We start from the raw sequence: 14,107 nt of genomic DNA, 5'->3' as shown, positions 1-14,107 counted from the left end.
TAAAAAATGAACATAGTGTTCGGATATGTAACTATCAAATGTCAATTACAGTTGTGTATACATTTTTGTACTTTGAATTCTTACAAATCACAATACAGTGTGTGAGTTCAATACAATCAATCTTTTGACCCAAAGTCACATCTCACAATTCAAAAGGACTGACCTCTTGAAACGTTTCTGAATAGAACGTCAGCAAGACGATTGTCTAAGTACATGAAACACACATCGTACATTCAATTACGTCTGATTTATACGTCACGTTTTCGTTCAAATCTTCCAAGTTGTATTTACTTGTTGAAATGTTTCATTTCAAAAGTCACCCCCTCTCAATACTGTATTGGTAACTATAGCGATAACGTGAATCAGATTACAGTACATGGCAATCACGGAAGTCAAGGAAGGTATTGAAGTAGAATATCGTACCTGAATGTGAAGCCAACAGTGTATTTACAAAATGTGATAGTCAAACCATTTTATCTTCTATTCAAAAAAAAAAATTTGAACCAAAACTAGGAACTTACCTTCAAGTGACCTTGGTAATAACAGAGTCAATATAGAAAATAAAATCGTAACGACGAGCAAACTAAACCGCTCCATAATTCTGGAACCGGTGTTGGAGAAAGTACTTGGTAAATGTGACTCACAATAACGGAACGAGGAAGTAAAATGACATAGGGCGCTACGTTACAGGCGCTACCCAATTAATATAGTTTTTATTCAAAATAGCATTGCTGTTGGTGCTGGTAGATGTACTAATTGCAGTTTTCCGTCGAAATATTATCGAAATTTGCCGTTATATGCACTTAAGATAAGTTTGTGAATTAATCCTTAGGAAGGGTAATACTAAGTAAATGTTACAGTAACAACAACTACAACAACAATAATGTACTATGACATGTATAATAAGTTGTATGACGTCATTATAGTTATAAGCACAGGTATCAGTTTTAAAAATACAACTTTAACGTATGTACATTCGTATACGCCGTAAAAAACGGAGACATGTATCTATTATATATAGTACGTGCATTGCATTCCGTATTGTGTCTGCTTTCACCAATTCGATGTACATTTCAAAACATTCATACATCGTTGAAAAGAATGCGGTAAATGGAGAATTAAATTTATCAATTTATCAAGCGATAGATATAAAAAACGCAACTGCGCATACGGTTGCGCAGTGCACAACGTTTTACGTTATCGCGCTTTTTTGCGATGTTGCCACAGTGATTTAGTACTACATTCTTCAAAATATCGTCGTTTTGTAAAAACAGTGGTCGTTTTAAAACAAGGCAAGAGAGTGCGAGACGGATAAAGGTTAAAAGGTTAATGTAAACGCCATGGGCAACATCCAACCAAGCTAGATAATGTGTTCAATGATAACTGGACCATTCTTATGTGCAGAACCCGACTACAGTGAAAGTGACATAAAATATATCACAATAGTCATGGGTAAAAGTGCATGAGTTATTGATAACTTTACTTAGACTAGGGTGCGAGAAAAGGAGGCAGTTGCTTTACTGTGATATGGCGCCCTCACATGGTGAGATTGAGAGAGGGTTGAGAATGGGTCTCTGGGATGACAGCAGGGTAATTTATAAGCGCAAAAACAACCATGGCAACCTCATATTTTCTTTTCAATTTCATAGAGTATAAGAAATGTCGTTTGTTAAAAAAAATCACATTTGATCAAATTATCATTACATGTACTTTTAATGTTACATAATATCGACCTTCCTTAAGTATACATTACGAAAAATGGTTTCATAAGTAAATACGATTTAAATTGATACAAATTTTCTAAATTATTCATATTCCATGAATGATGATTTCAGAGAGTCTATGTTCTTCTTCTGGTGTAATCTTTAACATCATCCAGCTAACACCAGCTTCTGTATTAATTGGGTAGCACCTTTGTATTTTTCATAGCCAAGAAGATCGGCGATGTTTTATGTATTCGAATAACGTGAATAACGTAGACGACAGGACAAGACGGTATCACAGTACAACGTATGTAGAAACCATGGTCATCACAGCATGAATTCGTGTCTTATTTCAGACTTAAACGATTAGCATTTAGGGTGTTGTCATCTAGCTCGAATCTGTGCGACATTGGATATTGCATTAGTGTAAAGTATTCGGTTACAAGTTGACCAGAAAAAATCGATAGCATTACAATCCTTGTTTGTAGCTTTTGTGTGTTTCTCCACGTGTCATGACACACAACAAGGTGACCCGTTTGATGTGAACCTGTGGCTTAGATGCAGAGGTTAATCGACACGTACCGCCACTGTTGTGACTAAGAATTAATGTATTCAGCCTTCGGCACAGTACGTACACGAACGAAGAAACGCGAAAGGGCTGAAAGCTATGCATACCACTGAGTCCATTAATGTTACCAGTAGCAGATATCGATACTTCAAAATACAATTTTAATAACCGCCATGTTTTGAACATCTCCCACTGAGAGGAAGATGACACAGACTTCATGTGATACCTTGTCTTGTTGGAATCTGGAATATTTCCTATGTCATCATTTATATTAATACATCGCTTCATGACATGCTTGAGACTCGGTCAAATACGAAATAACTATATCTACAAGTTTTTCAAAAATTTGGCAAGCGGAAGATGATAAATTTCTATTGATACTACTAATTGTTACATCACATTCTGTAAACAATTTTTTTCCTTTGTAAACTGACAATTGGACAATCTAAAATAAAATGTATTTCATCATCAACTAAATTTAAATGACATCTTTTACAAAATCTTAAATCAACAGGAACTCTTGGGGATCTCCTTCTATCTAATTCTATTTCTAAAGTATGGTCACTTAACCTAAATGTAGAATGTAGACCAAATAAACATGTGGAAATCTTCATTCCAGTACCAACCGCATCATACAATCTATGGATAAAGCAGGTGTAGGTACTCGTCCAAAGTCCGTGCATCTTACAGTGACGTGTCGTCAAGATGAGACTGCGTTCCATACAATATCGAATTTGTTTTATGTAGAGTAACAAATATCTTGCACTTTGTTTTGATTACAATATGTCGGTTCCAAAATAATTCTGTAGTCGATATGGAACAAAAACTCTGAAAGGCATGGACGAAAGAGCTTTATATCTAGACCCACATTTGTTGATTCTGGAAAATGGTGTCTTGGTAGGCGCTTGGCACAACATCAATATATCAGTCTTTTCATAAAATAATTAAAAGCACCGACAGACCTAAATACCGCCCTCTCTGGACAAATGTAACATATCGGACGCAGGAAGTCGTTCGGATGGTAAAAGTCGAATATTACCAATGCACAACAAATATTGCAGTCATTCCATCAAAACAGCTCTTGGGCATTTTAAGAACATAGGTAAGCAATCAAATAGTTTTACGTTATATACATGTACTTCGGACTTGCACAGATCCATATGTGGCTTTCAATATTCTTGTTTTGTTGTTTTAGCCGTTACATTTTCTCGAAGACTTCTAATAAATGACGAAAAATCTCAACACACAAATCAATGAACGTACTACTAAGGATACATCATTTATTATGGCTGCTCATGACTTCAAAGTTTATTTCTCTGAATTTATAGTAAAGTGTCATGAGATAAAGACCATCCATTTGTGAATAATCATTTTCGGTTTCTATAATTATGTACAACTGACGCACTGACCAACTAACGAACGAACTGACAGCCAGTCAGCCAGCTAACCAACCAACCAACCAACCAGCTAACCAGCTAACCAACCAACAAACCAACTAGTAATCCCCATTGTCTCTAAATAAAAGTAAAATCAAACATGTAAGGGTCTAGCAATTACGATAATACACCACGATATATGCACAGACGAAACCATACACACACATATACACACATGTACGTGTAGGAGTGTACGCAAACCAAATAAAAATGAAAACTATGTGTATCGTCGTCAAACACACACACACACACACACACACACACACACACACACACACACACGTACACACACATATACACACATACACACACATACATACATACATACATACATACATTCGCACGTACGCACATACACACGCGCGCGCGCACAAACACACACAAACACACACACACACACAAACACACACACAAACACACACACACACACAAACACACACACACACACACACACACACACACACACATTACATAAATTCATTATACAAGGTGTATGATAGAATATTTCCCCAGGTTTATGAGATTACTCTATCAGCGAGATGCAATGTCTCTAAAGCTATATAGGTACAGGTTACCTATTCATTGCTTCCTTATCAGTATTCCGTGCAAGATACGTATAAACTTTAACACACTGACAATCTCAGCTGAATTCAGTGCTAGGGCTATAACGTTTGTGGTCAATCATTAATTGAGTCAGACGTTGTTTGTGTATTATATCTCCCCTTATCTGATATTTGGCTCAGCAAACGAAGAGATTTGATTATGGTTTGACCAGAGGTTAGCATTTTTATCTGACTCTGAGTTAGTGCCAAAATAGTAAGAACGGAATTTGCTAGGCATCTGAACGCTACTTGGCAACAGGAGGAATGGCGCATGGTGACAATGGGGAGTAGTCTGAACAACAGAATACAGAATAGGAACGCACTTTTGAGATTAGCAAACCAGACCTTTTTTGATATAAAATGTCACGCCATATAAATTACATCACTCAAAAGAATACCACAATATACTTTTGTGTCTTAGACTAGTAAAATATAACGAAAACATAAAAAATATATAACATTTCTAACGAAGATAGCAGTACTTTCGGATTCTACACCAATTTGGAATATGCACGGGTGATTATATAAATAAATAAATAAATACATACATAAATGAATAAATGAATAAAATAAATACATATATATATATGTGGTTCTGTAATAAAAGTGACGACACAAATATACGCGCGAGCACACATACACGCGCGAGCACACACACACACACACACACGTAGTCAGAATGCAAAACACACCGAGCAACAGAAACAAAACATACGCATTTCTTTGAAAGCTAAATGTCTTCCACGCACGTTATAAGTTTTATGTAGATAAATAAAGGATGGAACCTCTAAACATTTAATTTTCATTTTCTTTCGATACAAACTAGAAACTATGGCAGAACAGAAGCAAGTTCCGAGAGTAATGTTGTGGGCTCAATTCAGGAGTAGAGCTGTGGCATTTGAGTTGTCGATGGCATCTGTATCAACTTTCAAGGTATTCCACGATCTCTTTACCATGGCTGCACTTTTCGGTGAAGAAAGGGTTTTCTTTATTCCGAACCAGATAGGTAAAATTGAAGGTTACAAGTATAAGGATGTCAAAAAGAAATTAGAAGAAGATTACCCTGGCAAAGAAGCTATTTTTGCCATGGATCACACAGCATTACCGGCTCTTCACAAACTGGAGTATATACCTGAAGGATATCAGCATGTCTTCTTGATACGAGAACCAAGTGAAGCGATTCGATCGGCGCATGAAACCATCCACGATGTGAATGAGTCGTTCGGCATATTTCAAGAGGATTTGATAGGTCTGATAATGCAATTCCTTAGCATTTCACATCTCTATTCTTTATACAACCACCTGAAGGAGAAAGGCCATAAGCCCATCGTCATCGACTCAGGTGATCTGGTAAATCATCCTCGCGAAACGCTGTTGAAATTTTGTGAAGCTACCGGAATTACTTTCTGCGAGAGTATGCTTAATTGGGAAAGTTGGAATAATCACCATTGGCCTTCAGTATTCAAAATGCCGAAAGTGGCGGAAAGCAAAGTGTACGAAACTGCTCTCGACAGTGAGAGCTTTGTAAAACCAGCAAACCAGCATGCCACAGAAGACCAGATACCTGAATTAAAACAACTAATAGAGAAAGATACTGAAATTTATGAGAAAATGCGCAACTTCAAAACTTAATAGAAAATAAGCAACAAGTGTACTTACATCAAATTACCTAATGTAGTAAACGAATGACAGGCGGATTATCATCTGCTGTGGTATTATCATTGTGTTTATTTTGTCTGCCTAACCTTATATAATTTTGAGGCCTAGACATATTATCTAAGGACAAAATTTATCAAAATTTGATATTGATTTAAAAAATGTTTCCGTCCAATAACATAATTATACCAAACATTAATTAAAACATTGTGATGAACAGTTGGCCTGATATGTTTTTTAATGTGAACTGACATGAAAAAGTCAAGTTTTGTAATTTGACAGTAGTATGACGACCGATGAATGTTAATTAAGCAAGCAATATGATTGTGATTGCAGAACGTTCCTGTAAATATACATGACCCTTCCTAGCTTGCAGACCCTAGTCGTACCGAAACACATTTCAAATCAATGTTCCACCAACAAAGTACCACGTGTTCCATTCGTGAACTTTTGCCCTTCATGCAGTCAACGTGCTATCGACTCTGTCAGACACTAAACTTAGACTGAACAACATGGGAAACAAACTTGATGGGACAACAGCACGATATCCAAAGGAAAGGTGGCCGGACTGGATGAAGGGGGTTCCCGATGATACACTGGTCTCAAACCTATCAATTCCAGGTACCCATGCATCTATTAGTTGTTACGGCATGAACATTGAGTGTCAACATTGGCCTCTGCAATCCCAACTGGAAGCGGGTATTCGATTCATCGACATAGGGTGTAGACACTATAAGAATGGCCTTCCTATTCACGAAGTTACAAACTTCCAGTATGCTACCTTGTCCAGAGTGTTTCGTGAAGTCGTAGCACATCTAAAGCGTTATAACAGTGAAACGATAGTTGTCCACCTCAGAGAGGAGGCAATTTGGCAACTAAATACCCGATCTGTAGAAGACACACTAGATGAATATATTACCGATTCAGGGGCACAAGTGCACAACTTCAGAAAGCATACCTCGTGTGCAGTGCAGCTTGGTGAGGTTCGTGGAAAGATGATCCTTCTCCTTGATTTTGAAGAAACTAAGAAAGATCCTTCCATAAGTGCTTTTGGTAAAAGAAGCCGACTGCGTAGTTTATCTGATGTCGATGTTGGAAAGAAATGGGACGATATTAAAACCCATCTCTATAAGGCAACTAGCGGAGAACCTACCACAACGTTTCTTACTTTTTTGGGTGGCAGTTGTGGTTTCCATTCACAACCTAGTCCATTCGCCGTTGCCAGCAAAATCAACGAACATCTTCTAAAGTTTATCGGGGGATTCTCAGAGAAAGAGGGACAGAGACTTGGCATCGTAGCAATGGATTTCCCAACTGAAGACGTGGTAAAATCTATCATTAAAACCAATGGAATTTAAATTCCTACGAGTCGTTATTTTAGTCGTATAACACTAAATTATGACACATAATATCATAATTCACACAATTAAGGACATATTTAGAGGATACGCTAACTCTAGTGTTTGGTTGATATCTTCTGTATAGCAGTCTCATGTATATGATACATTAATGGCAATAAATAGAAGTCATGTCACGGTAGTTTGTAGTTTATGTGGAATGTATTTGCATGGATTCTAGGTTTTCGATAATTAGAATTGACCATTTGTCTCCTTGTTTTTATTTAAGGAGTAACAAAGAGCGAAACAATTACTGACAGTAATTCAATTATTGTAACTGATAGTTATAGTACGTGTCAGAGGACATTTACTGTTTTTATTCGGACAGTTTTGGTTAACCCGTCTGTTATTTTGTCCGAGGCGCAGCCGAGGACAAAATAACTGATGGGTTAACCAAAACTGTCCGAATAAAAACAATAAATGTCCGAGGACACGTACTATAACGAAGTTATACTGCGAATTTGGCGAGTTTTGTAGTTTTCAAGCGACTTACTCCCTGGCAATGAACGCAGCAGCACGTTATGTAAATTACAATTGATGGGACTGTTTTACAACACGTTGTCATTTGCCTGAATTGAGAAACTGAGTTTAGCCAATCAAAAATAGAACATTTTAGTTTAACAGGTGGTAGTATTATAATTAGATACGCGTGTGTATTCGGGTGTGGCAGCATTGTGTCTCGTAGTCAGACACCACAGTCGAACCGTCGTCGAAGTGTTGGTTCCCTCGTCTCGTATTATGTCGCTCCAAAAGTCTGTAGTCAATTGGGATAGGGAATATTTTCTATCCCAGGTCGACGTAGATGATGCTGAAGATTTTAAGTTAACTGATATACAAAAAGAATTTCGGTTTCTACCTCCGGTTGATAACATCAAAGTGGAGGAATACCAGAAAGCACGTGTTCCACCAGCCACTCGCAAGGCGACACGATGGGGTGTTACTGTATGGAAAGAAGTGCAGGTAGGATCTACCCTACGTCTTTCTGAAAGCGGTTCCAGTGAGACTGTTGAATGTAACACTGCATCGAAGGATTCGATTGTTGAATCGTCACCAGTTACAATAAATGTCGTCAAAGAGAACACGAATATTCAAATTACATTTTGAATTGTGTATTGTATTTTCATTATGACTGGAATTAAATGCACTTCACCGGTTTCGAGCTTCTTTGTTTTCATTGGTTGTGTACACCTGTCAGATTGTTTCTTTTTGTATTACCTCGTTAACATTGATATATTCCCAATTGTTGAGAATAACTAAACTGCGGACTCTTTCTTTCTTTGGGTTAACTTGGTGTGGACTCTTTCTTTGTTTGAGTTAACTTGTAGCGGCCTTTTTCTTTGTTGAAAGCAGTCCGATTAACTTGAATTTATAATTAATGAGTGAAAAGTGTACGGTAACAGAAAAAGAGAGCATGGTTTGAACAATAGAGACGAGCCAAAAAGTTGTATAACTACTCATATACTAGTTTTTTGTCTTTGGCAATTTCAATTTCAGCTCCCTTCCTTGAGTTTGCATTTTAACTTTGTACAAATAACGTAGCAGTCATACTGAGCATGCGATGCGAATTTTAACTTCTCAACAACATTGGTTATTGATATATCGTGTCAGTTATTCGGAATTTATATACACAGACTTTATTGATACTTTATAATCTCAATATGTCACATATTAAGTTCGTGGACAATTTTCCAGTTCCGAGTTGCATTCATTTGACTGTTGGTATTCTCGTGGTCTTGCGCTTGTGGTTAGTTATGTTTTCATACATCTTTTGAATGTTTATTCACTTGCCTGTCCAATAATGTTGTTATCTAGCTATAGTTGGCTGCTGCTAAGAGCGTGGTCATTGTTGATGGGGCCAAGTGTGTCAAAATGTCTTGAACAAACTCTGCAGAATACCACTTCCAAAAGGCAATTTCAGCCCCAACCATAGAACATTGTAAAAAACCTGATTTACATATCACTCATGGGGACATCACGTCATGAACAATTCTTCATCTGCACATCTCACTAAGTTTCGGACCAATCTGCCAAGTAGTTTTTGGGCTTAATTATTTTAACAAAATCCAGCAAAATCACCTTTTGACCAAAATCACACACCTTGGAGGCGGTCACCCAAAGTAACATTACTACCAAATTATATATTACAATCGGCCCAGCTGTTTTTGACTTTAAGGTGTGCACACACACACACACACACACACACACACACACACAGACAGACAGACAGACAATCAGAAAAACACTTTTACAATGCCTATAGCATGACTGAACATTGTCGAATTAGCAGTACATGTAACACACGTACTCTGAATACAATTGAAGGATTTAATGGAAAAATATCTTTTTTTGAACGTAACTTGAAAATCACTAATCTGATCACTTTAACTTAAATATTACGGCAATCAGTGTGATGGTTTTTGATGACTTTAAGTCGTTCACACACTCAGACATACACAAGCGCAATTTACAATAACGCAAAACTGATTCTCAGTTGTACTAAAAAATTGTTTAATCTTGATGTTATCTTTCTAGTAAAAAATTGAACATTAAATAGGTCACCCATTTTGTATGACATTAGATGTATTTTTGATGTGTAAAACCAGGTGTCTGGAACAAGGTGACACACTTTGTCTGGCATTTATCTGTTCATGGCGACACCGAGTCTATCACACTTCTGAAACAAATATATCTTAGTGATTTATCGTCTGATTTACCCCAGTTTATGACTGTTCCCCAAGACTCGCGACCTTCCGTACTATGTTCTTCAATCAATATTTACAATCATTACGGTTGTGACCTAAAGGTCTACTAATGAACTGAAATTTAACAAATATATAACTATTTTGTGATGTGAGGGAATGCACCTTGTTATATCAGTCAACGCGCCGTATATATACGTCCACTGGACACATTTTGTCCCTAGTTGCTGTACTAAAGTAACGTAGGACCATGTCTGGACTCCGATACCCAGAGTCGTTGAAGACAATTCTCTCTCACATAGCGGACGAGCTTTCAAAAGGTAGGTGTACGCGAATGTGTATTCCTAGCTCGTCTCGCGCTCATTCTACCATAGACCCTACAAGCTACAGTTCCTATTTAATAAGACATATTCTGCAATCAGTGTGGAATGGTATAGTTTGGACCATAGTCCCTTATCATTGATAGGACTGTATTTGGACAAAATGAACGCGAAAACAATTAAGTGCATTCAAACCTTTACTAAGCTAATTCGTATTTCTGTGTCGCAAATATAGCTGTCCATTCTATGGCAGTGGCGTAAATGATTAGGGATCTTCATACGGGAATGACATCTAATGTCCCAAACATTATACGGAATGACATCTAATGTCCCAAACATAATACGGAATGACATCTAATGTCCCAAACATAATACGGAATAACATCTAATGACCCAAACATAATACCCTAAAATAGATTATAAGGCAATCACACCAAAATAAGTTTGGTTGAAACTTAAAATCGATAAGAATGGGCGCAAATTGAGGTCTAAACTACAAAAATAAGCATATTCCTTTATCCATGTATCATTTGGCAACTGTATGGTTGTTGAACATTTACCATAGCCTTTCTGCCACGTGTATACGCATCAAATGCTATTCTGAAATGGCCGACTATATGCTACCATTGTTCACCTTATCAGTAAGTTCGTGACTTTTCTAAACAGTATAAATTCATCTTTACTTGTTATTTTTTGAACACCATTTTTGAATGAGTTACAAAAAAAAATCCGGTCAGTAACTTTTTGAGCACTACTTTGAATAATTCGAATCATTATATTATACTAGTAAATTAAAATTCGAGTTTCATTTTGAATGAGAATTGAAAAATCTTCCGATATGCCAAATGTTGTACATTTTGTAGTGATTGTTGTTTTTTGCATCCTATATTATGGTAAATTTTTATGAGCTTGTTTATGAGGTTGTGATCATCAGGATGACGGTGATTGTAAAAAGAATAATCATAACAACATTTTGTATGAATTCTAGTGAGGATATGTTTATTGCTTTCTTAGTAGGCCTCAGGCCTATATGCAAAAGTTTAAAAAGCGTGAAAAATACATTTGTCATACAGAGAAAAAATGTGTTCCAGTGTATTTACTTTGTGAAATGTTCAGCTCGATCCTATTCTATACACATTAGTGTAAATTTTCGTTGATATGTATTATCACTTTAATTAGTTGTACTTTTCAACAAAATCAAAACACTCTTTGATTGCAATCTGAGAATGACAGTGTCATCAGTTTTCATTTTAAACTTCATTTTGAATGTGAAATCATTTGTAAATAATATTAATAAATTATACTGTCTATTATATTATAGCAAACAGAACGGACCTCTTGGATTTGTGTCTGAAAATAGACAATGTAGAAACTACGCGTTCCTTGAAGGAGGCACTAAGCGAAGACACAGAAGGATGCATTAATATTGACCCACATATTTTGCTGGCGATCTTGTCCACTCACCAGCTGTTTTCCGTAGACGATACGACCTTTCTTGAGACTTCACTGACAAAAATTGGACGTCAAGATTTAGTGAACAAATTGATGGACTTTGTAGGTGAGTATTCTTAGAATCCCAAGGACACAAATAAGATAAAGGTGTTTCCACAAATAATATGTACGCTAGTACCAGATTTAGAGCAGTCAATGGGAAATTGGTGATGCAAAGTGCAAGCCTGGCAGTTTGGGGTCGGAAAAACAAGTCACTGTGGTGCAAATTCTTTTTTACTTGCCTTTTAGTTACAACTGGCTCCGTCCATCCCTTCGTGTGCCCGTCCGTAATACGTCATTTGTCTGACATGCAATATTCGATTTCAATCAAATCTGACACAAAGTTGATTACGGTACATAATGGCTGTCATAGGATGTGTTACCTGAATACATGTACACATTAAATAATGTCATGTCGCTCTAAGCGTTAACAAGAACAGACAATCTTGATGATTACAACAAAGAAAATTAGCCCTCCTATTCTGAGAATACGAGGGCTAGGAGGTACGATCAAATAACGACGTATCTCGACAGCAAAGTAAACAGGTTAGTCGGATACCGATTGGTGTGTATTGATGTATGATTCAGGTGAGAAATCTAGATTTAGTACGTGTCGAATTTATAGGAAATGTTTGGTTTTCTGACTGGAAATATACAAGTTCCTACCTCTATACAGGGATATGTACATGGTGCTATACGCACACTCATACTAAACATGTTTTAAGTACGCATGTGCACATCACAATGATAAGGCCAGGTGTTCACGTGGTCAAAGTGTATCTTTATGCGCATTACACCAGTTTCAAGAGCATTGGAGTCATTAATCACGATTTGGATTGTAATGGAGGTCAGAAACCGATGTATAATGGTCGTTATATCTTGTGAAACTATTACCTCCAATACTAGTAATGTGTCATGCTAGTGCATCGGAATATGAATATATCAAAGGCGGTATGGGTACATGGCAAGATTGACATTGTAGCAACTGAACATGACGTCATTAAAGCAATAATTATTTGGTTCCGGTTACCCAACCCCATCTAGTTAATTTTTCACTGCCGATCCTAAAACCTTTATATATTGGAGAAAAGAATAATAAAATCGTGAAAATTGTGAAGTTCGCCAGAAATAGTGGACGCGGAAACTGACATCAACTTAAAAGGACTATATAAAACTAGTACTGTGTAATGGCTGTACATGTGATGGGAAGACGCCAGTAACACAGAGACCATTTGGAAAACGCACAAATACCTGAACTAGAAACTCACGACTGAAAAAACAAAAAACAATAATTAATCTACCTACCCCACCTTTTCTAAGGTAAAATTGAGTGTAATCGGAACTGTTCACACATTTTTTTATCAGGCCTAATATTATCTCATCATAATTATTTTCATATCATTTCCCAACAAACCGAATGATTGTTACTAACTTTGTTTTTTAAAGATCCATCTGAGAAAACTGTTGAATGGCTCGCCAGTCACCTCAAAGGAAAGTATGATACAGATTTCGCCCAATTTGAACCCCTGCCATGGAACCCAAAATTCGTTCTACACCTGAAGGATGTCTACACGCAACTTGTCGTCGAAAAGGCAGATCGAAGATCAGCTTTCCGAACGGGGGAAAAACTGGAACGGGAACATGATGTATTTGATCGATTACAGGACAGTGAAGTTAAACGAATAGTAGTAAAGGGGTCCCCTGCCATAGGCAAGTCTGTATTTGCTAGAAAGTTAGCTTATGATTGGTCTTGTGATGAGGAAAAGTTGTCCAAATATAAGTTAGTCTTTCTCATTGCTTTAAAGCACATGAAGCAACATGACAGTATTGTTGATGCTATATTTGATCAGCTTCTACCCGATGATGCAAAGATGTCGAGAGTTCAGCTTTACCGGTACATCAAATGTAACAGTAAAGACATTTTATTCATATTTGATGGATATGATGAGATAACCTCAAACATGAATAGAAATGAAAATGAAGCTTGCCACATTATGTGGAACAGAATGTTTGAAAATTGCACTTCCATAACTACGACACGGCCACATGAGCGTGATCACGAATTGATTCAGACGAATCTTTGGTTTGTTGTCAAGGGATTTAGTGAAGCTACTTACACAGAATATGTAGGTAAATACTTTTCTGATTACGAAGATCCTAGTATGGTTTCAGGCCTATTGGAAGCAATACATAAATCAAAGTTTGAGTTTGATGAGAGTTTCCTTTGTAATCCTC

At 36.9% G+C, this 14,107-nt stretch overlaps 1 protein-coding gene across 1 annotated transcript; it reads left to right on the top strand.

Moving 5' to 3' along the window:
- Window positions 1-6,477: 6,477 nt before the first annotated feature.
- Window positions 6,478-7,323, top strand: LOC144439376 (1-phosphatidylinositol phosphodiesterase-like). Its single transcript, XM_078128662.1, has one exon. The coding sequence runs from the start codon at window positions 6,478-6,480 to the stop codon at window positions 7,321-7,323; it is 846 nt and encodes a 281-aa protein (XP_077984788.1).
- Window positions 7,324-14,107: the final 6,784 nt, after the last annotated feature.

This window comes from Glandiceps talaboti, chromosome 8 (genome assembly GCF_964340395.1).
Source record: "Glandiceps talaboti chromosome 8, keGlaTala1.1, whole genome shotgun sequence".
Taxonomy (NCBI): domain Eukaryota; kingdom Metazoa; phylum Hemichordata; class Enteropneusta; family Spengelidae; genus Glandiceps; species Glandiceps talaboti.
This window is presented reverse-complemented; position numbering and strand designations above follow the sequence as displayed.

Excerpts from the sequence above, each read along its gene's own strand:
- LOC144439376 (XM_078128662.1), top strand. The coding sequence starts at position 6,478 with ATGGGAAACAAACTTGATGGGACAACAGCACGATATCCAAAGGAAAGG.